The following is a 21,703-nucleotide window of genomic DNA, read 5'->3' as shown; positions in this document are numbered from 1 at the left end:
AGGTGGCTCTGATGTGCTGGCTGGGAAGACATCCTGAGAATCTGTTTCACCTAGACCGAGCCAGCCTGATGTTCTAGCTCCCACGGTGGGCGCTGGTTGCTAGAGTTTTCCTCCTCTGTTGTAGGAAAGCCAACCGAATCTCAGTTGGGGTCTGATAAGTGCCAGAGGGACGTCTCCCCAGTGGTGTGCCAAGGCAGTTGATGGGGGTGACACCCCTCCCCACTCGCCCCAAATGCCCACCCCATGGGCAGGCAGTAAGGGGGAAGGCTGTCTGCAGATCATTTTAAAACGGGAATAAAACCAAGTCAGAAAATAAGAGTTGCTCAGCTTTTTATTATCACCATGGCCAGCACGTCTACACAACCTGGTCAAGGGTAAACATCCCTCCCTGCTGGACGGACCGTAGCCACCCCCCACCTTCCGTGATGGAGTCTGGCGAATGAACACCAAGTAGCAGCAACCGCTCATTTCTTTTTAAATGTCTTTATTTTTCAAAATATACAATTTATTTACACCTTTATTTCACAACTGTAGTTTGTATATTTATTCCAAAATCTTTAAATAACTCCGCAGTAAACAGTACAAATCACAGGAGCGGTCAAACTGCTTCTCTTTAGCCTTTATGCTCATCGAGTTTTTTAAACGTTTCAAGTAGTAATGGTTTGTGGGTAAGAAGGGCACAAAAATAGGACCAAAGGTTTACATAAGCTCAACACATAGAATTAGAAAGGGCGATCTGAGCAGCTACTTGAGCATTTATATAGTTTATAAATAAGACCCTCGCATGAGCAGTGAGGGTTTTGGTTATGAGGAAAAAGGGGCTGGAACCTCATCTGCTGGATAGGGAAGCCAATGGGGAGGGAGATAAGGCACCGAATAAAGGCTCCTTCTTGGCCTAAGGAGGCACTGGCTGGAAGGGTCCTGAGTGGGGGGGGCAGGGGCCCACCTGTGCCAGGTGGAGGTCAAGAATGGCTGGGAATGGGGTGTGGCTCCCCCCCAAAGAGAGCCTCTTTAGCTGACCTTGGAGCAAAGCTTTGTGATTCTGGAGGCAGGGAGATGGCTAGAGCAGCTGGTGGTTCCTAAAGAAAGGGGCCCGGGCTCCCGCCAGCCTTGAGGCCAATGCCAGCTAGCCTCGGCCCGTCTGCACAGGCAGGTGAGGGCCGGGCCTGTGTCTCGGCCTGAGGCACCTGGCGGTACAGCTGGCATCTGTGATTGGCAGTGGACGGAGGCACTGCCCTGGGGTCCGGGATGGCCTGTGGGAGGCATCATGCTGTCTCTTCCTGTGAGAGCCCTTCGTCCACCTCAGTGTTCTCCGCTCATCGGGAGAAAGCCAGAGCCATCAAACCGCCCCCGGGAAGGAAGGTGGGGAGACTAGGGCAGAGGCCCTGCAGACCCCACTCTTTGCTGTGGGGGTGGCTCCCAGGAAGCCCGAGGTGCTAAGACACAGGTGGATCACAGACCTGCCCGGAAGTCACAGGGGTCCGTTGCCGTCATTCCCCTTGGCCAGGTCCTCAAGCAGTCCTGTGGGCTGATTCTGGGCAGAGGTGCCGGTGGGAAGGCTGGGATGCTGCAGGAAAGAGCTAGTCCCTGAGGACCATGTGGCCACCAAGTGGATGTGACCCTCCCGTGGTGGGTCGGGAGGGAAGCCTCAGTCTTTAGGGTCTCCCCAGCACCCTTCACCAAGCCCAAGAGCCGGACAAAGCCCATCCTGCCTGGCCAGGCAAACCTTCTTGCAGGGTCTGGATGGGGCGGGGGTGGGACAGGGGCCACAGTGGGGCAGGGAATTGTCACTGGATCTTCAGGTGGGGTTCTTCCGGCATAAGAGTGTGGAAAATGTAATCCCAAAATTTAGTGCTGATGCCAAATCCTAGAGAGGGAGACGAATAGGGAGAAGGTGAGGCACTGTCCAAGGAGGGGCAGAAATCTGCTTGGAAAGGGAGCCGGGGAAGATTTTCACATCTGTCCCCGCTGGCCTTCCCAACTCTCAGGGCCATCCTGGCAGAAGTCAGAGCAGGGTACCAGTTTCCCAAGGATGCCTGTAGACTAAACCCAAATCCTTTATCTCCAGGACTTCCTGGGAGAGCCTGGCCCCTGCCTGCCTCAGCCTCCTCCTTCTCTGTGAAGATGTCAGGTCTGTTCCTGCTTCAGGGCTTTGCACCTGTTACCCTGAGATGCTCTTTCCCCAGATGTTGGGTGCTGGCTCCTTTTGATTTAGGTCTCAGCTCTAACGACATCTCCGCAGTGACGTCTGCCTGGACCACTTGACCTAGTGCTCTGCCATCCAACACGTGGCCACTAGCCCACGTGACTGCTCAGCACTGGAAATGTGGCTAGAGCTACAAAGGGACTAGATTTTCAATTTCTCTTAATTTTTTTAAAAAACATATTTTTATTGATTTCAGAGAAGAAGGGAGAGGGCTAGAGAGATAGAAACATCAATGATGAGAGAGAACCATCGATCGGCTGCCTCCTGCACACCCCACACTGGGGATCGAGCCCGAAATCTGGGCATATGCCCTGACCAGGAATCGAATTGTGACCTCCTGGTTCACAGATCGACGCTCAACCACTGAGCCACACCGGCCGGGCTAATTTCACTTAATTTTAATTAACTTACATTTCAATTTAAAAATGTATACTTGCCCTAGCCGGTTTGGTTCAGTGGATAGAGCGTCGGCCTGCGGACTGAAGGGTCCCAGGTTCGATTCCGGTCAAGGGCATGTACCTGGGTTGCGGGCACATCCCCAGTGGGAGATGTGCAGGAGGCAGCTGATTGATGTTTCTCTCTCATCGATGTTTCTAACTTTCTATCTCTCTCCCTTCCTCTCTGTGAAAAATCAATAAAATATATTTTTTAAAAAAATTAATTTCATCCATGTATTTTTACTGGCTCATGTGGCCACTAGAAATTTAAAAATCACATCTGTGACTTGCATATTTTATTAGACAGAGCTGGGCCCCTCCCCTGACTTATATGGTTCCTCTAACATCATCTTGCTTTACTTTCTTTGTGGCACTTATCGTGGTCTGAAGTGCTCTTTTACTAATGAGTGATTTCCTTGTTTGTCTCTGCTCTGCCCCCCACACCAGAGAGCAGGATGGGAGCCCCAGGCTTGCCTTGCTGTCTGTGGATCCCCAGAACCCAGAACAGTGCCTGGCTGTCAAATAAGCAAGTGATGAAACGAGTGAGACTGGGAGGTGTTGGCTGAGCCTTACCTGACTTCTGATGTGCAAAGTGATGCTTGACGTGGTGGGCCTTCATGCTGTACAGGTAGGAGCCTTTGTGCGGTGAGCCGAAGTGCAAGTAGTAATGGGTCATGTCGTAGAGGACGTAGCCCAGAAGGCCACCCGCAAACACAGTGCCTCCCACTGCCTCAGGCAGGAGGAGCTGCAAGGCTGTGTAGAAGAAGGCAATCACCAGCGAAGCTGGCGCAGGGGGGAAGACCAGGCGGGACTCGTCGAAGGGTGCCTGTGGATGGAGAGCTCAGTGTCAGAATGCAGCTGGGGGCCGGCCTGTAGCCACAACAGAGACTTCCCCACGGGGCGTGGGGCAGAGCAGCCCCGCTGTCCCAAGGCGGGGCAGTGATTATCATGGGTCGACTGGCACTCTCGGTGGCTTTGGGGAAGGCAGGCCACTATGCCGGGGAGTCCTAGAGAGACTGTCCTGTTCCCGGTTTCCAAGCCAGGCTAGGACCTGGAACACTGCGCAGGAACACGGGCGTGGATGTGATGTGGGCAGGATGTTCATGGTTTCGAGTCCCGCTTTATGCTCAAGGGGCCACTTTGGCTCTGGAATTTGTTAGATGCTAGAGAGGAGCCCCACCTCCGATGACCAGTTGGGGCACTTAGACCAGGGCCTGATGCTGTCTGGGAGGCTAATGTGGATTCCCATGGTGGGGTGATGCCGGAAGTGTTAGCATACTTTCTCCCCACCCTTCTTCCTAACAGGGGCTCTTCTTTGTTCCAAGGGGGTGTTGTCACATTTAACAATAAGAGAAATAGGCCTTAGGCTCTGGAGCTTTAAAAGCCAAGGGCCTGGTATAGAGGTTAGATTTTAGTGACTGATGGTGAGGATTCTGAGAGAGACAGACCCTCTCTGGGCTGGAAGAAAAGGGAGAGAGCAGGTAACAGTCATAGAGTGATATGCCGATAAGGGTCTCTCTCCCGTAGACCGGGAGCAGCAGGACCAGCAGTATGCTGGAGAGCCAGCTCTGGGAGGGAGGGAGAGAAGGAGGAAGAGACGGGCACCCGGGGCAGGCTGAGAACAGCACGGGGTGGGGACAGTGGGCTGCAACTTCCTCTGGGCAGACCTGGCTTCCAGTCCCTGCCACGGGGGCCATGATATTGGCCTTGAAGAGCCCCATTGTGGTGGGCGGTCGAGAGCACAGACTCTGGAATCCACAGAAGGAGGCACAAGATCCTGGCAGTGACAGGTGTGGCCTTGGGTGAGTTCCTAGTTCCCTAATTTCCCCAAGCCCGCTGGCTGCTCTGGGGAACGGGAAGAAGGAAGCTCCACACGGGCAGTGGCTGTTGGCTCCTTTGTTCAGTGGTGTCTAGAGCAGTGCCTGGCGCAGAGCGAGCACGCGGTGAACACTCGTCGAGTGAACGAACGAGTTGCTGTGAGGGTTACAGATGGCCCACGGAAGGTGCCTGCAGAGTGCCCAGTGTCAGTAATGACGGCACAGACACACACGCTCATTCTGTCCACGCCCGGTTCAGGTTAGGCCCCAGTCCTTCCTCCGAGCAACAGCAAAGGTCCTGATGTCCCTTGTTCCCAGCCCCTGACTCCCGGCTCCTGTGAATTGGGGAGAGCTGCAAGGCCCCGGGTGGGAGCCCGCCCCACTCACCTTGTGGTGCTGGCCGTGCATGATGAAGTGCAGCGTGATGAGGTAATAGCTGTTGCTGGGGGGCTTCATGTGGAACAGGAAGCGGTGGAGGAGGTACTCTGTTAGGCTCCAAAGGAGCATCCCCAGCACGAAGAGGCCTGGGAACACGGACTTAGGCATGGCTACCGAGTACTCTGCAGGGCGGCAAGAGAGAGGAAGGTCAGGGCGGATGGCCCCAGCAGGCAACAATGCCTGGCGGCTCTAGACGTCCATCTCACCCCCACCCCCCACCCCCATCACCTTGGGACCTGCAGGCCTCTGTCCAGCAGCTATGGGGGCAGGCCACACTGCTGGGGCTCTTGGGTCCAAATGAGAAGGAGGCCATGAGGACCTATGCTGGCCTTGGAGGGGTCCTCTCAGGGAACAATGGGGTCACTGACCAGAGATCTGAGATCTTCCTTACGGGGACTAAGAGGAGCAGCTGTGGCCGGTGATGGACATGGGCCTGGTACTATGATCTGAATGTGTCTCTTCAAAATTTTTATGTTGAAAGCTAACCCCCAAAGTGATGGTATTAAGAGGTGGAGCCTTTGGAAGGTGATTAGCTCATGAGGGTGAAGCCCTCATGAATAGGATTAGTGCCCTTATAAAAGAGGGCCCACAGCCCAGCTGGAGTGGCTCAGTTGGTTGAGCATCATCCTGTGTGCTGAAAGGTATGTGGCCGGTTCAATCCCCAGTCAGGGCACATACCTGGGTTGTGGGTTCGACCTGGTCAGGGCATGTATGGGAAGCAACCAATCAATGTCTCTCTCTCACATCAATGTTTCTCTCTCTTTCTCTCTCTCTCTTTCTCTTTCTTTCTCTTCCTCTCTCTAAGCATATCCTGGTTGAGGATAAAAAGAAAAAAGAAATAAAGAGGGCCCACAGAGCTCCCTGTCGCTTTTGTCCATGTGAGGACACAAGAAGACTATAACCTGGAAGAGGACCCTTACCTGACCAGGCTGGCACCCTGATCTGAACTCCCAGCTTCTAGATCTGGGAGCAACACATTTCTGCTGTTTATAAGTCACCCAGTCTGTGACGTTTTGCTGTAACTAAGTCCAGACGGCTAGGACCCCTGAGAAGACCCCTTGCCTTGGTGGCATGGGGGAGAGGGAAGAACGATCCCAATGAAGCCAGGAGAGCTGGGCAGTCATTGACGGAAAATGTGAACCACCATGGACTGGAGAGCAAGAGGGACAGGAAAACACACAGAGAAGTTTCAATGGGCACGACTTGAAATCATAGCATATGGGGAAGCTGTGAAAAAAACTGACGATGATTAGCACGGAGGTGAGGAGACTGGAGATGTAACTGTCCAGTGTGAGGTTCCCAACACCCACCCTCTCATGCCAGCCTGCAGTCCTTGAGGCTCTTATTTCCTTTCTCCATTTTGTTCATTTCTTTTTTGTTGTTGTTGATCCTCACCCCCGGATATTTTTCCCATTGACTTTTAGAGAGAGTGGAAGGAAGGGAAGGAGAGAGGAGGAGGAGGAGGAAAGAAACACACCAACTGGCCACAGACTTTTGTCTTGACCTTATTTGGGCTCCCTCCCCACAATCCTCATGGAGGCCCCCATCCCCACCCATGCCATGTGGTTCTGGCCTACCACTCACTTAACCTGCTTCCAGGCACCGCATTTGGGCACATCCTGAACTGCAGAACCCCTCTGCTTTTCCAAACACATTCATGCACATATCTAGGAATTTCGGCCGTGAGCTGGTGGCTCTGCTCAGCCTCCACTGCTTCTCGGCTCCTTGCACGGATAGATGCTAGTGCTCCCCTTGCCCAGCAGCTGTGTGGGGACCTGCCAGCCGCCCCTTGCCTAGCTCTGTGGCTCTTACTGTCTCTGCCTTGCCTGGCGAGCAGGGAGGTAAGGGAGGCCTGTGGACACATATCTTACACTGCCATCATGGTCACGGGCTCTACACTGGACCTTTATTAAACAGCACATCTCAGCTCTCTGCAGAGGCCTGCAGTTCTGACCAAGCCCTCAGATCACCCTCCCTGTCATGCAGAAGAGCCTCCTCCTATAGGTCAAGTCTCTGCCCACTCCCTCACCCCAGCATCATCCCTGTTGGCGCATCTGCCCCGGAGCTGGTACAGAGTGGCATCTCTAGAGGAATCCTGCAGAGGGACCTGGGCCAAGGCTCCGGCAGCCCCTTCCCCCTCCGGCCGCCAGCCCTGGCGGCTCTGCCACTGTTGCTGATTGTTAGGGAACCCTGGGTGGACAGTGGGCGATTCAGTGAGCAGGCTTTCTGAGCAACAAGCCCTGTGCTGTGCCTGAGCTATTCAGCGTGGGCAGAAAAGGGTAACCTTGGCTCTCGGGGCGTGCGTGTTAACCCTTGGTGACCGGGAGCAGCTCTGGGCTCTGGGGAACTTGCTGCATCTTGTTCATCCCCTACCACATCCTGGTCCAGGCAGGAAAACAGAGGCTCCCATCACTGTGGCCGTGGCCCCTCTCATCTACACCATTCAGGTCCTCTGCTTGCCACTCCCAGGAGCCATGGGCAGGAGAGAAGCTCAGAGTGAGGGCAGAAGGAGCCTGCCTCTGGCAGAGAGGGGGCGCTCCAAGGGCTCAGAGTCAGGAACATTACACGTGGTTGGGAAAGGAAAGCCCACCTGAGCTACCCCAGTACCCTTCTCCTGCCTGAACCCTCTCCTGGCCTCCATCTGAGCCTCCTGCCACCGCCCTGAGGCAGGCTGTGCTAGGACATCAGACCACCAGGGCAGGTGGCATGGACCTAGAGGCCCAAGGGAGGCGGCAAGCTTGGGAGGCAAGCTGACAGAAGTGGCCGCACCCAAACCCATGGCTGCCCTGAGAGACTCAGTCCCCTGGGCTCATTGGCAGCCCTGCTCTCTGTCCCCTGATCCCTGAAGCTGGGGGACACCTGGCATGTACATCCTAGCCACATGAGCCCGAGTCGCTTGTCTGACTTCTCTGAGGCTCCATTGCCTCACCTCGAAAGGGCATGATGATAGTCCCTTTCTCATGAGGCTGTTGGGAGGGTTAACCAAGATGGTCCCTGGAAGGCACCAGGCTTGGCACGTAGAAAATGCTCATTAGAGGTCAGTGGGGCTGTGACTCCGAGTCAGGGGTTCCGCTGCCTGGGCCTTTGCTCAGGAGACACTGCAGGACACTCCCAGATCTTTCTCTTCCAGGTTCTAAGCTGTGGTGTGTTCACGGGCCATTCTGAGTCTAGCTCTTAGCTGTGCCACGTGGTGAATGATTTCATTTAGTTTCTTGACAATCCCAGATCATACCTTTTCTAGTATTAGACTCAGTGATAAACCTCTTTTTTTATTGCTGTCTCCTGACAAATGATTTTATTTAGTTTCTGCTAATGCATTGCTGTTCTCCTCCTCTTCCTCCTCTTCCTCCTCCTCCTCCTCCTCCTCCTCCTCCTCCTCCTCCTCCTCCTCCACCACCACCACCTCTTCCTCCTCTTCTTTTCATCTTCTTATAATCCACTCAGGATTGGGGCTGAGGGAATCTGACAACATTTTTCTTTGGAAGACTATTTCTACAGAAAGGTCTCACTTCACAATGACTGTGATATAGTTTTGGGTTCTGTCTTTGCAGAGACCTAGTGCCAAAAGGAACACCAAGGTCTCCCACCTCCAGGAGCCATGGGAGCAGATCAGGAAGGGACCAACGTTACCTGTGGTGAAGGAAGCGAAGAGTCGGACATCGCCCTGGGCGAGGGTTCGGTAGTGGGACCAACTGAGGTACAGCATCAGGGGCATCCAGATGACGGGGACGCTGTACCTGCAGGAGGGCCACCAGGGTGAGAGACAGACATGCTCAGGGGCTCGCCGGGGCCAGCTTTTCCAACACACCTTTTCACTAGAGGGGGGATGATATGGTACCAAAGCACGTGTGGACAGCATGTGGAGACCTGGGGTCAAAGGGGGCACTGCTGGGGCGGGTGGGAAGGAGAAAACAGAAGGAAGGCCGTGAGTCTATTTGTGTGAGTCTCTGAAATGAGTTATTGGCAGAAAAGAACTGTGTCCCTGTGGCTACAGACTCTGTGCAGCTGAATAGATGCTGACCTCTTGTGGCAAAGGAGCTAATTGCAGGCAAAATTGTTCCCATGGGCATTAGAGGCTGGAAACCCTTCGTAGGAATCTGGAATAGAACAGGGTGGCATTCAGAGTGGTTTCTGGCTGTATGTCGGTGTGCCACTCACTCAATGAACAAACCACGCATAGGAATGGATTATACCTACGGCATGTTCCACTATCCCCGAGAACCTACAGTACAGCTCTGGGCTGGGATTGGGGGAGGATGCCCCCTCCCCTATTGTATCTGCCTGATACCCTCAGGAGAGAGGGACAGCCCTCCATGGGCTCAGTGCGGGGCTCACCAGACAGTCTTGGTGAGGGCCTCGATGAAGTCTGAGTAGAAGAGGCGGATGGGCCTGGTCACCGGCTGGTGGACCCACTCATCGTACTTCTCGCCCAAGTGGCCTACCTGCCACAGCAGGGGCTTCTGCCAGTCTACCAGGTCCTGCAGAAGACAAAGTCAGCGGACACTTGATATTCACACCTGCACACATTCATGCTCCCGTCTCCTGGTTATAGTATCACAGTCACCATCCTTTACCTCATGTGGTCGGTATAAGGTTACCTGCCCTCTCGCTTTAGTGATTCAGGACTTAACCAAGCCACTCATCTCAGCTCCCGGCCAGAGAAATGAGATCCAGGACAGGCTCATGACCTAAGCTGGCGCAATAAGCCATCAGACACTCTCTCTTCCTGCTGGAGTGGCTAAGTTGGCGGGTATGAGCCTGCCTGAGGACTCAGTTAATCCAGAAAGTGGCCAATCTGGGATCTAAAGACACCAAATCCAGGTGATGACACCTGAGCATCCAGATTCATCCATGCCTGAAGCTTGAAGGCCTGCCCAGGATACTGTAAGTACAGGAGCCAATACATTCTGTACTACCATAGGCTTTCTCCTCTACCAGAGGCATTCTTCTTGGTGTTGGCCTGGGCAATCCACATCATTTACTAGTACATTAGCACATGCAAATAATTTATACATAACTAAAATGGAAATATAATGGAAAATGTGCTCTAAATGTTTTACTTATAGGGATATAAGATCAACAAGTTTGGAAGCTGCAGTTCTAGGCAATGGGAAGCCCTTGAAGATTTATGATGAGTCAATGTATTGTAGATTAATCTGAACCAAAATCAGGAAACCAAAACCAGTAAAGGACAGTGAAGTTGTAGCAAGGGGCCACTTTCAAAGCCTGGCTCTGCCATTTATCAGCTGTGGGATCCTGGGCCTCTCAGAGCCCCTCAGCTCTCTTGTCCTAAAGCCGATGTGCTCACCACCCGTAAGAGAGAGAGAGGGCAGAATTTGTTCTGTGTTTGGCACATAGTGGATGTCAACAGATCTCCAGCGCAAGGGAGTTAGGTGGCCACTGCGGGTGAGAAGGGGGTGGTGTCAGGGAAGAAAAGGGGAGGAGAAGGAGATGCACGGAGGAAGAGCCCAGAGCCCGGGAGAAAGAGGCAACCGTGATTCTGCCACCTGCCTTCCTCGTCCGCGGCTGGACTCTCATCCTTGCACAGGCCCCCCCACCAAAGCTTTCAGCCCCGCTGGAGGCGAAGCTAGCCCTGCCATCACAGCCTTGGAGCGGGGACTAGGGCTCTTGGGCAAACTGAGCGGTCTCTCTGTGCCTGTAACTAGAGGAAAAGGCCCAAAGATGGTTGTGGTTTCCTGTTATGTGAACTTGGCAGTTCCAGGGTGCTGGCTGTCCCCTGCTTCCCAGGCTGGAAGAGGACTCTGGTCAGCCCAGAAGCATCCCATCCAGCACCCATTAAACAAGGCAGCCATCCAAGCCCCACTGAGTCGCTTGACTTTCTCCAGTCCCCGCATCTCCTTGACTTTTTCCCCTGGGTCTAGCAGGAAATGGATTTACTAGGTGCCTGCTGTCTCATTCCTTCCATTCCTCTGTCTCAGGTCTCTACACACACATACCCAGCACCACCACCACCACCACCAGGAAAAAAACACACACAAAAAACTGGAGGAACCAGCTATTGCTCTATGTTTACATGTTATCTTATGCAGCCTACAGAGCCCCACCTCAAAAGAAGGGAGGCCAGGGTCATGGGGAGAATTTGAGGTTTTGCCCCAATTGCAACACCATTGAGAGCTAACACTCAGAGCAATTCTTACATGCAGGCATGACTCCTAATTATTTGATCTTCAACATACCTCTAACTAGGCAAGTACTGTCATTACTGTCATCTTGCAGATGGGGAGACTGAAGCAAAGGAACTTGCCCCAGGTTACCCAGGTATGTCTCTCTGATGAATTGGCCCTGTAATCATTGGGAAGCAGCCATCTTTGTCCCTGGTAATACTCCTTGTCCTGAATCTTAATAGAGCCACACCAGGCTTCCTTATGCTTGCTTGGCACGGCCTATCTTTCCCCATTCTTTTACCTTTTTTTTTTTATTATTATTGATTCAGGTATTACATATGTGTCCTTATCCCCCCCACCATCCTTTTACTTTCAAACTATGTACATTTTTACATTTAACGTGTATCTCTTGGGTCTTGTTTTCTTTTTTTTTTTTAAATTTAGTCAATCTCTGCCTTTTATTTGAAGTGTTTAATCAATTTTTATTTAATGTGCGGTAGTACCACCATTTTGCTATTTGTTTTCTGTTTGTCTCCTCTATTCTCCTTTTTTTTGCCTTGTTTGCATTAATGAAGTATTTAAAAATATTCTATATTATCTCCTCTATTGACTTTTTAGCTATGCCCTTTTGTGTCCCCCCTCATTGTTACTCTACAGATGATAATACGCATCCTTAACTTATTACCATCTTTCTCAAATGAAAACCCAGGTTTTCGTACATTCTACTTTTGTATGTCACACGTGGCACTCCATGCCTGGCTTTCATTTGTACACTTAATTAGAATTAACTGCCTTAGACAATGAATGCTTCCAGCTATTGCACAGGGGTGCGTGCGGCCCGTCAGGCCTCTCTCTGAGCCTTGCTGTGGTTTGGGCAAATTTTCACCTGTTGATTCAATTTGCCCTTATTTTATAGAGAGTAGAAACAGCATAGGATTCATAAGCTTGATTCAGTTGAGACCCAGGAAAAATGTCTAGGCAGGCAGCAAACAGGGACTCCAGCCTGGAACTTCCACCCTACTATGAAGGAAACAGAACGGGAGGAAGAGCAGGTGTGGAGAGATGAAGCTAGAAGAGCTTGTATACAGGGGTGGTGGGAACAGAGCCAGCACCACCCCCGGGCCCCCTGCCCCTTGGAACACAGGGCCTTTCCGTTGATGCCCTGCTGCCCATCTGACCTTTGAACATGACTTTGGATCCTCCCTGAACAGACCAGTAGGCAATCACCATACAGATGGCAGACTCACAGCCTAGAGTTGGCCTGGAGGCTGCCTGACCAGCTCGCTGGCCTTGGAGGGCCTCAGACCCATGTCTAGCCCCCGGGGCATTTCTGTGAGATAGCGCTCCTTGGTGCCCATGAGGGCCACTGCACTCCGGGGGCTAAAGCACCACCCTGGAGGACTCCCCGGAAGGCTCACTCTTACTCTGCAAACATCTCCCTCCGTCCCCAAAGGCCAACACCTGTACTTCTACCACGGTAGCCTCAGCCCACTATTCCAGGGGAAGTAAAATGAGCTTCCATGTAAGTAGAGAAGTCCACCTACTGACTCTTCCCCCTTTTATGGATGAGGACACTGAGGCCCAGGGGGCTTACGTGATTCTTGGGAGGGGGTTGGTTGGCCCTGAAGTGGGAGCTTCCTTTCTCCCCTCCCCTTCCACACAGTCTCCCAGGAGCTGGGGCATTTACTGTGTGCTCCACCTGCTTAGATGGTACAAGTACTGACGGGTGTCTTTTCTCAATTCTCTTCCAGTTCTGATTATTGAAGAGGAAGTCTCAGCGGGGTGCTAATATGCTCAACATCTCTCACTTGCTGGTCATTTCCAACGTGGCGGCTGGCTGGAAACTCATCATGGGAAGGGAGGATGCAAAAAACAACAGCTTGGATCCCATGAGTGGGGAGGGTCTCAGGGTAAATTTCACTTCCTGGCAGAGGACCCCTTGGCTAACCCTCCCACAAATGGCTCTCTTCCTCCCAAGCTGATGCCTGGTCCTGCCCTCTTCCCACCCCTACTTCCTAAGTCTTGGGGAGCTGGGGAGGCATCAAAGGCATCCGCAAAGGTCTGACAGCCTCTGTAAGAGGTCAGGTGGGGGGCGGGGGGGGGGGGAGAAGCGTTCTGAATAGGCCACACCTCCAGTTCTCAGCCATTTGGGGGCTTCCATAGCTTGCCTCACAATAGCAAATCTTCCTTTACACAGCTGTGGGACCTGTTGCTCAGAGAGGGCAAGCGATTCACTCAGGGTTGCCCAGCTAAAGCAGGACTGCATAGATGAGGGTGAGGGGTCTTTTGGTGAACTGCTAGACCCCAAGCAACAGGCTGGGCCCCCCAAAACACATGCAAGTCTAGGGAGAGTTTGGTTAAAGTACCTAGTGTCAACTGTGTGTGTCCCATTCCCCTCCCCCACCCAGCTCTGTCCCTGCCCCAAAGGGAGGGGGAGGGCCTCGGCCTCTCCCGGCTATGCCAGGAATGCAGCTGCAGCAGGGCCAGGCAGGGGGAAAGGGCAGCCTGCCACCCAGAGGGTGGGTGGAAGGGCATGCGTGCTGCCAGGCTGGGGAGGGGGTCTCCCTCGCTCTCCCCCTTTCCCAGGTGCCCCTCGTCCTGGGCAGCACGGAGCCAGGTGGCACAGAGTGCTTTCCGGGGGCAGCCCCGGAGCAGGAGCAGGAGCTGGGACCTGCTGCTCTGCAGAAGGGGCACATGCAGGGAGAGGGGGCAGCTGCTCTGTGCCAGCAGCTCCTCCCACGACCACAGCCGCAGGCTGAGGCAATTGTTTAGAGAAATGCCCGCCCAGACCCCAGAGCTCACAGCTCCGGGGCAGCTTTCTGAGCCAGGAAGGCTCCGATGGGCTTCCAACCTGTGGGGGTTGGTGGGGAGGGGAGTGAGGACAAGGAGCTGGACAGGAATCCCAGGACATAGTGTCCTGCATCCTGGTCACAGCCCCCTGGGCTCAGACTTCACGGCCACTCTCCTTTGTGAGCCGTGATGCAGAGAACTAGGGCCTGCAATGACCCCACTTTACAGATGAGGAGACAGGTGCAGATGTTGGAGGTGGGACCTGCACCTCAGTGCATCGTAACCCAGAACCAGCAGGCCTGTCAGCTGGCTCAGGACCCTGCGGTGAGAGTCAGCCAGCACAGAGGCTGTGAGGGACCCAGCAGGGGTGTTCAGTGTGGGGGTCCATGGGGGCCCGTGGTGGCCTTGCTCTGAGAGGTGGCTCCTCTAACTGGAAGCGCCTACGTTCAAGTCTACAGAGGTGGTTCTGGACCAGCGTCCTTCTCCCTGTACCCAGGCGATGGGGTAGCTGGGAGGAGGCCTCAGGCTCCCCCTGTGAGGGTTCAGGGAGCTGAGAGTGGCCGGGAGCAGGGGGTGAAGGGGTCAAAGCCCCCTTCGAGGGAGGATCGCCATGTACCATGCAGAATGCCAGTGTGACCTCAGTGCTTGGGACAGAACAGCAAAGGGGCTCTGCCGCCCCACTCTCCCCCACCAGCCCCCCAGCCCCGCCCCCGCCGCCCCCAATCCTAAAGAGAAGTGGGCTGGTCTTGCACTGGCCACTGGCTTTCTGATACCCTGCGTACCCTCTCCCGGGTCCTCCTGACAACCCCACACTGTAGGGAGGGGAATAACGTCCTCCCACTTGCTGAGGGAGAAACAGAACATAGCTGCCTATGGTCACCCAGTGGCATCTCCTACTTGAGCCTGCCCCGTCCACCGCCCTCGCAGGATCAGAGAGCGGTGCCCAGCCCTCCTACCTGGTTTCTCCCTGGGGGAGGTGGGGGGGTATTTTTTGAGCACTCCTGAGCTCTTTGGCAGAGGGGCCAGGGTCTCTAGGCCAGGGAGCAAACAGGGAGAAAACTCAAGACCCTGGCCCAGCAAGGACAGTCTTGGGGAAGTTGCTGTGGATCCCTCCGGGCAGCCAGGTAGACGGGCATCCTTCTGGGGCAGGTCAAGGGGAGAAGGGCGGCCAAGGTGACATGGAGGGGTGGTGCTGGGAGGTGAGCCAGGGCTGGCCAGAGGTAGGCCGGCCAAGAGGACCCTTGTGCAGATCCAGGGCTATTTTCCTGAGAAGTGACTTAACTGAGGGTCCCAAAAGGTTCACCCAAGCGGCCAATATCAACATCTGCTCCGGGGACACTTGGAGCAGCCCTATGCTAAGGGGTGTGTGCACACGCGAATGGCAAGGGGACTTGGAGAGCCCACGGCTGCATTTTGCTTTGTGACACACCTGGCCTGATGAGTCTACCTGTCTCTTTTTTTTTTTTTTTTTAATATTTTTACAGAGAGGAAGGGAGAGAGATAGAGAGTTAGAAACATCGACCAGCTGCCTCCTGCACATCTCCTACTGGAGATGCGCCCACAACCCAGGTACATGCCCTTGACCGGAATCGAACCTGGGACCTTTCAGTCCGCAGGCCGACGCTCTATCCACTGAGCCAAACCAGTTTCAGCTACCTGTCTCTTAAGGGAAGAGAGTGGCTTCCACCCAGTGGAGGGAGGGCAGGTTCTGCTGGAGTCTGGCTTAGCCTGAGGGGAGGGATGGGGAAGAGGATGTGCAAAGCTTTGGAGACAACTCCCTCGGGGGACCTGCTCAGCCTCCTCCCTCCCTCTGCCACCCTCTCTCCCAAGCATCGGCCTCAAGGTGGGCAGGACATGTGGAGGGGCACCCGCAGGGGAGGGGCTCAGCCGCAGGCACTGGCTGTGCTAAATGTACCCGCAGAGTGACTTTGGGCAGGAGACTGAAGCTCCCCGTCACTGTTAAATTGGGATCTGAAAATCTTATCTCTTCAGGATTAAATTAGATAACTGGATCATAAGTTTAAAGTGCTCGGCCTGCGGTGTCGGGCACACGGTAAGAGCTCAGTAAAAGGAATGCTCATTCGGCCCTAACTCTGCTGCCCAGAGGGATTTGGGCAGGGACTTCTGCCAACACTTTAAATCACACCCGTTTCATCTGGCATCAGAAAGCTGGCCCCCAAAGTGGGCAGATGGCTGTCAGGGGGGGCTCTGCACCCGACACAGTGAGGCAGTGAGAAGAGCGGGTGGGACAAATGGGGCAGGTGTGTCCAGAGCGGGAACAGTGGGAAGCTCCTGCCACCTGTACTGGGCAAGCCCCAGGCAGGCAGGGCTCCAGAAAACGGGGAGATGTGTGGGCTGTAGTGCAGGGTGAGGGGCTAGAACCTGGATTCTCATCCCACAAGGAAGCCTGGATCCTGCCTGCCTGAGTGATCGGAGGGATGACTTAGAAATGGTTCTAACAGCCCAACTGATGTGGCTTCGTGGTTCAACTTTGACCCATGAACCAGGAGATCAGGGTTCGATTCCCCACCAGGTTGTGGGCTCGATCCCCAGTAGGGGGAGTGCAGGAGGCAGCCGATCAATGATTCTCATTATTGATTTTCTTTTCTCTCTCTCCCTCTCCCTTCCTCTCTGAAATCAATAAAAAATGTATTTGAAAAAAAGAAATGGTTCCAATAACCTTCTATGTAGAACCTGAAAATCAGACTATACCACACCTCTAAGCAGGGTGGGGGGCCCCTGGGCTGGTTTCCTGGCCCGTCTGCTGTACCTCCTCTCTGTGTCCCAGCACCCCAGTTCCCCTGGCTCTTTCTAGCATGGCCCATCCTGTCCCACCCTGTCCCACCTCCTAGTGGAGGCGTGGTCATGGGAGCCCAAGGCTCCCTTCCTCAGCAGTGCCAGAGGCACTCCCCTTGAATGCAAAACAGGAAGGGTTAACTTTGGCAAATCCCTTTGCCCTAGAGGTAGATGAGTTAAAAAAAAAAAAAAAAGGCAAGGAAAGTACTGTTCCCTCTTCCTGGGAAGCCCAGCTCCCCAGGCTGGGTCTCTTGGGGGGACTGGGAGCTCCCTGCTAGGGTGGTTCTCCTTACCCTCTCCTGGTCCAGCCCTTGCCCCTCTCTCTCAGCCCAGATGGGAGGAAGACAGAGGGTGTGTGAAAGAATGACAGAGGCAGGGAAGGTGAGTCAGGCTGGACCTGTCTGAACGTGCTGGCAAGGAGCCAGGAGCAGGCCCTGGGGGAGGAGGGGGAGGGGAGGACCCCTCATTCGCTCAGCTCAGGTTGGGGCACAGGTGATGGTGGAACAGGCTGGGTGGCCTTGATCCCCACCCACCCAAACCCCTGTGCAGTGACGGGGCTGGGGTCAGCCTTGGACCTGCAGCCCAGGTCGACTGGGAGGCTCCTTCCCCGCAGCAGGATACTGATCCAACCCCGCTCAGTTCCCCCAGGAAAGTATTTTCTTTCCAAGCCCACAGATGCTGGTGCCAAGGATCCCTCTTCATGGCTCCTTTTAGTCCCGCCCCCTGGCCTTGAGCCCTGGGCTGACTGCCGCTGCGCCTTCTCTGTCCAGCCCTCAGCCCCACCCTCCTCCTCTCCCCCTGAAGCTCCTCCTCTCCCAGGGCGAGGTCCTGACTTCACAGCTTTGGGGCCTCTGTACCATTCAAGCTGGCTGTCTTCCCCTCCGTCCTGCCCACATGCAGAACCAGCCCAAGTCCCCAAACTTCCAGAGAAGTCAGCCGTTTGTAGCAAGACCCCCCAGCCTCAGCCCTGGCCTGGCACTGAGCACCTGTGGCCAACCTGGGGCTCAGAGCCAGCCCACCAGGTTCCGGCGAGCTCCCTGGGGGCCTGCTGTCATCCGGCTAGCCTTCTCCTCCCCGGTCTTCTCTTTCCCTTTTGGTTACAGGCCCCTGGAAGGGGATGGGCATGGAACAACCTGTCCCAGCCCTTCCCACAGAGCACACACGCATGTCCTTGCTGTGGGCTGACGGCTCCTCAAAGGCGGTGCAATTCCCCTGTGACAGGCACCATCCCTGAGTTCCCGGAGTCAGGGCCTCAGGAGTCCTGGCCGAAGGGGCCCGGCAACCAGTAAGCTTTGTGTCCCTTGGGCATGCTTCTCGAAACTCCCCAAGTTGTGCTAACTGTTGACATGGTGGCGGAGGGTCTGTCCTCCCACCAGACTGTGAGCAGCCTGGCTCAGGGGCCTGTCCTGCTTGTCTCTCACCTGGGGTCCAACACAGGCAGGGACCCGTATGGATAACCCACTTATGTCTTTTCCAGGAAGAAATGGCAAAATGACATTGGGTCAGTCCTATGACCTAGGCTGGAGGGAAATGGCTCCTACATCTGGTTCCCTGCAGGGCCCCCAGGCCACGCTGCTTCTCCTACCACCCCCCCCACCCCCGCCCCCAGAACATGGAGAGGTTCCTTCCACCTGGGACCAACAAAGGGGGCCTGCCTAACCCGCCGAGATGCTGGCCTCAACACCAAGGGAGGTTTGGTGTCGGGCTCTGCAGACGAACACCGCAGGTAGTTCGCTCGGCCCCCGCCGCCCCAGCAGGTCCCCCGGTAAGCCTTGCGAGTGATTGCTGGTGCCTGGGCAGCTCTGCCTGGGCACCGGTCAAGCTGGCTGTCTGGGCCTGCTGACCCTGCACTGTGCCCTTCTCGGTGTCAGGGGTCCATGGGGACCCTCCCATGGGCACTTGGGCTTGGCTCTGCACAAACCTCCTCGTCCACAGTTCTCCTGCGCCCACCACAGCCTTGGTCACATGTGCTACCCAGGCGATGCTTGTACGCAGTGGGCATCTGCTTCCCAGCCTCATCTTTCTGGGCAAGCGTCACAAATAACTACAGCCTTTGGCTCCACACACCCTCTCCTCGGCCATGGGAGCCCCCGATCACCATTCCACCCCATCTTGTGCCAGTTACCTTGTCCCAGTCTACCACTTTGAGCTTTGGCTCCATCGCTGGGTCTGTCTTCTGCGTGTCCACAGAGACTGCAGCCCCGTTCTCCACGGAACCCTGGGGAGAGGAGGGACGAGGTGATTAGGTGATGACTCACAGTGGGTGAGGGCAGAGAGCGCAGCTGCCCCACGTTCAGGCAGCCAGGAGTGGTGAGAGCCTATGGTGGGGCAGGGTGGACAGAGACCAAGGATAGTATTGAGAACATTTTGAACACGGTAGACAATGATGTGCATGGTATTATTCTCTACATTTTTCTTCTCCTTAAAAAAAAATAATTTCTGCAAAAACAAGAGGCAGAAAGATCCAGGGGTGGGGGTGGGGGTGGGAGCAGCGGCAGAGAGACTGTAGGAAAATCAGCTATTAGTGGGAGTGTTCTGGGCAAGAAGGGCCCTGCCAGCCTCCCTCCTGTCCGTGGCAGGTGTCAGGCAGAGGGAGTCGCAGGAAATCACCGGCGGGCTCACTGTGCCACGCCCAGTGACTACCCTCCCTGTAATTCCACAGAGCCCATGGTCACAGGCTGGGCCAGCGAGGTCCATGTGCCCACAGGAAAGAGAGGCAGCAGAGAGCGAGGGAGACGGTTCCCTCCAGGAACTCCCATGTGTGGGTCAGTAGCCACACACGGTGAAACTGGCAGAGGAGTGCCCAAATGGGCTCAAGGTTAAATCACAGCGGCAAAGAGGCAAAGTCAGAAGGTAACAGAATGCGCTAGGAAAATCACATGGTCCCAGCTGGCTCTGATGTCACCGGGTGAGGCTGGAGAGGGCAGGCTGGCACGTAGCTAAAACTCATGCTTCGTCGCAGGAAGGGTGGGGAGACCATTTGCCGGGGGCCTGCCCTCTGAGTCCCTGTGACTGAAGGACACCGTGATGCTAGTGGCCACGGACGAGGCCCTGGAAGCTGAATATCGGCAAGAACCCAGGAGCAGCCAGTGGGGTGTCTATTGTCATGATTCTTACATTTTTGCTTCCAGATGAACCAAGAGAACCTGATGGTGACAGTGATACTGGCATTTCCTAGGGAAACTCATCAGTAACCCAAATCAAGGCAGCTTGCATGGTCTTGCCTTGGTCTGGTATTATTTTTACTTTTAATCCTCACCTGAGAATATTTTTTTCATTGCTTTTTAGAGAGTAGTAGGGAGGGAGGAAGGGAGGGAGGGAGAGAGGGAGAGAGGGAGAGAGGGAGAGAGAGAGAGAGAGAGAGGGAGAGAGAGACATTAATGTGAGAAAGACACATCGACTGGTTGCCTCCTGAGCATGCCCCAATCAGGGGCAGGGAGTGGACCTGCAACCCAGGTACGTGCCCTTGACCAGAAATCAAACCGAGACCCTTCAGTTCTTGGGATGATGCTCTAACCACTTTGCAACATTGGCCAGGGCTATCTCAGTATTTTTCGTCTGTGTCCCCGTGCTAATACCTGCATTCTTTTAAAAAAGTATCTCTGATGACCTCTTAAGGACAAAGAAGAACTTTATAGTATATCAGACAATGAAACTCCCTCAGCGTCCAAAATAAAGGTCATATAATAATCTTGCCACTTCTAGTTCTGTCCTACCCTCAAAATACCCCAGGGTGCCCCCGATCACTGAGTTCTTGATTCTCCTTCCCTTCTGAATAGCTATTTTCCCCTTTCTTAAGTTGGGTGATCCAACCCTTCTGTGCCCACAACCCCACTTACTGCAACTCCACCATCTCAACAAGACGGAAGGCTCACTTTGGGGCCTGCAGGGAAGGGGTCCTCACGTGCCTTATCTTTTCATGGTTTTGTCTGTGCTACACTTTCCAGACACCCCTGAGTGGCAGACACAGAGCTATTTGGGGTACATCCACCTAAACAAATCCCTGGAAGCAGCAGAAAAGGTGGTCGCCTCTGGCACAGGGCACAGCACCCATCCGTGCAGCCCACTCATCCGCTCCCTCCAGTCTGACTGTTTTCTGAGAGCATTAGTCCTTGGCTCGGCTGGCGGCCTCGGGTTTGCAGGGACCACTCCTGGTTCTTTCCCTCTAGGACAGCGGTTCTCACCTGTGGGTCGCCAACCTGTGGGTCGCGTCCCCTTTGGGGGTCGAACAACCCTTTCACAGGGGTCGCCTAAGACCATCAGAAAACACATATATAATTACATATTGTTTTTGTGATTAATCACAAGGCTTTAATTATGTCCAATTTGAAACAATGAAAATACATCCTGCATATCAGATATTTACATTACGATTCATAACAGCAGCAAAATTACAGTGATGAAGTAGCAATGAAAATAATTTTATGGTTGGGGGTCACCACAACATGAGGAACTGTACTAAAGGGTCGCGGCATTAGGAAGGTTGAGAACCACTGCTCTAGGACCACACAGGCGCTTTCTCCTTCATCTGCAGGACCGTACATATTTGCGGGCAGCCAAGACGCCCACCCTCTGCCATCTGCTTTCCCCCAAGACTCTGTTAGGACATACCAGGGTCTCTAAGCACAGTGGGTGGTCCACGTTCCTCTTCCAAAGCAGGTGTGGCCAGCGGGTGTGATGGGACCAGTGCTAGATGGGCTCGCCTCTCTCGCATGAAAGGCCACATTTCAGGCCATAGGAACTGAGCTCCCATTGGCCCTCTTAGCACATGGCCAGCTGAAGCTTACTTCATGGACAGCTGCTGCTGGCATGCTGTGGAGAGCTGTGTGCCCCCAGAGGGCCTGCTCCCTGGAGGGCCACAAAAGATGTGCGAGGAAGATTGGGACACCCGGATGGTGATGAACGGGAGGCAGTGGCCCCTGGGAAGCAGAGAAAGCCTGAGAAATGGGATCAGCAAGGGGGGTTTGCAGGGACAGGAAGCCCGGCTCCCTGTAGCCTCCTCTATGTAAAAAGTCTTTCCCCTGCATTTCCAAACGCCTTTCCTGTTAAGCCTTTGGATTAACTGCAACATTTCCCTCTAGCCAGCAGCAAAGG

The 21,703-nt window shown here is 54.4% G+C and overlaps 1 protein-coding gene across 1 annotated transcript in view; it reads right to left on the bottom strand.

Moving 5' to 3' along the window:
* Positions 1-467: 467 nt before the first annotated feature.
* FA2H (fatty acid 2-hydroxylase) overlaps positions 468-21,703 on the bottom strand; it is a 46,047-nt gene continuing 24,811 nt past the window's right edge. The window contains exons 2-7 of the mRNA XM_036346614.1: positions 18,735-18,827; positions 9,234-9,376; positions 8,529-8,635; positions 4,848-5,020; positions 3,217-3,469; positions 468-1,867 (exon numbers count right to left, since the gene is read on the bottom strand). Of these exons, the coding sequence (XP_036202507.1) occupies positions 1,788-1,867; positions 3,217-3,469; positions 4,848-5,020; positions 8,529-8,635; positions 9,234-9,376; positions 18,735-18,827 (849 nt within the window). The 3' untranslated portion in view covers positions 468-1,787. The remainder of the gene's footprint in view (positions 1,868-3,216; positions 3,470-4,847; positions 5,021-8,528; positions 8,636-9,233; positions 9,377-18,734; positions 18,828-21,703) is intronic.

Source organism: Myotis myotis, unplaced genomic scaffold (assembly GCF_014108235.1).
Source record: "Myotis myotis isolate mMyoMyo1 unplaced genomic scaffold, mMyoMyo1.p scaffold_m19_p_19, whole genome shotgun sequence".
Lineage (NCBI taxonomy): Eukaryota > Metazoa > Chordata > Mammalia > Chiroptera > Vespertilionidae > Myotis > Myotis myotis.
Note: the sequence above shows the minus strand (reverse complement) of the source record. Positions and strands in the feature narration are given on the sequence as shown.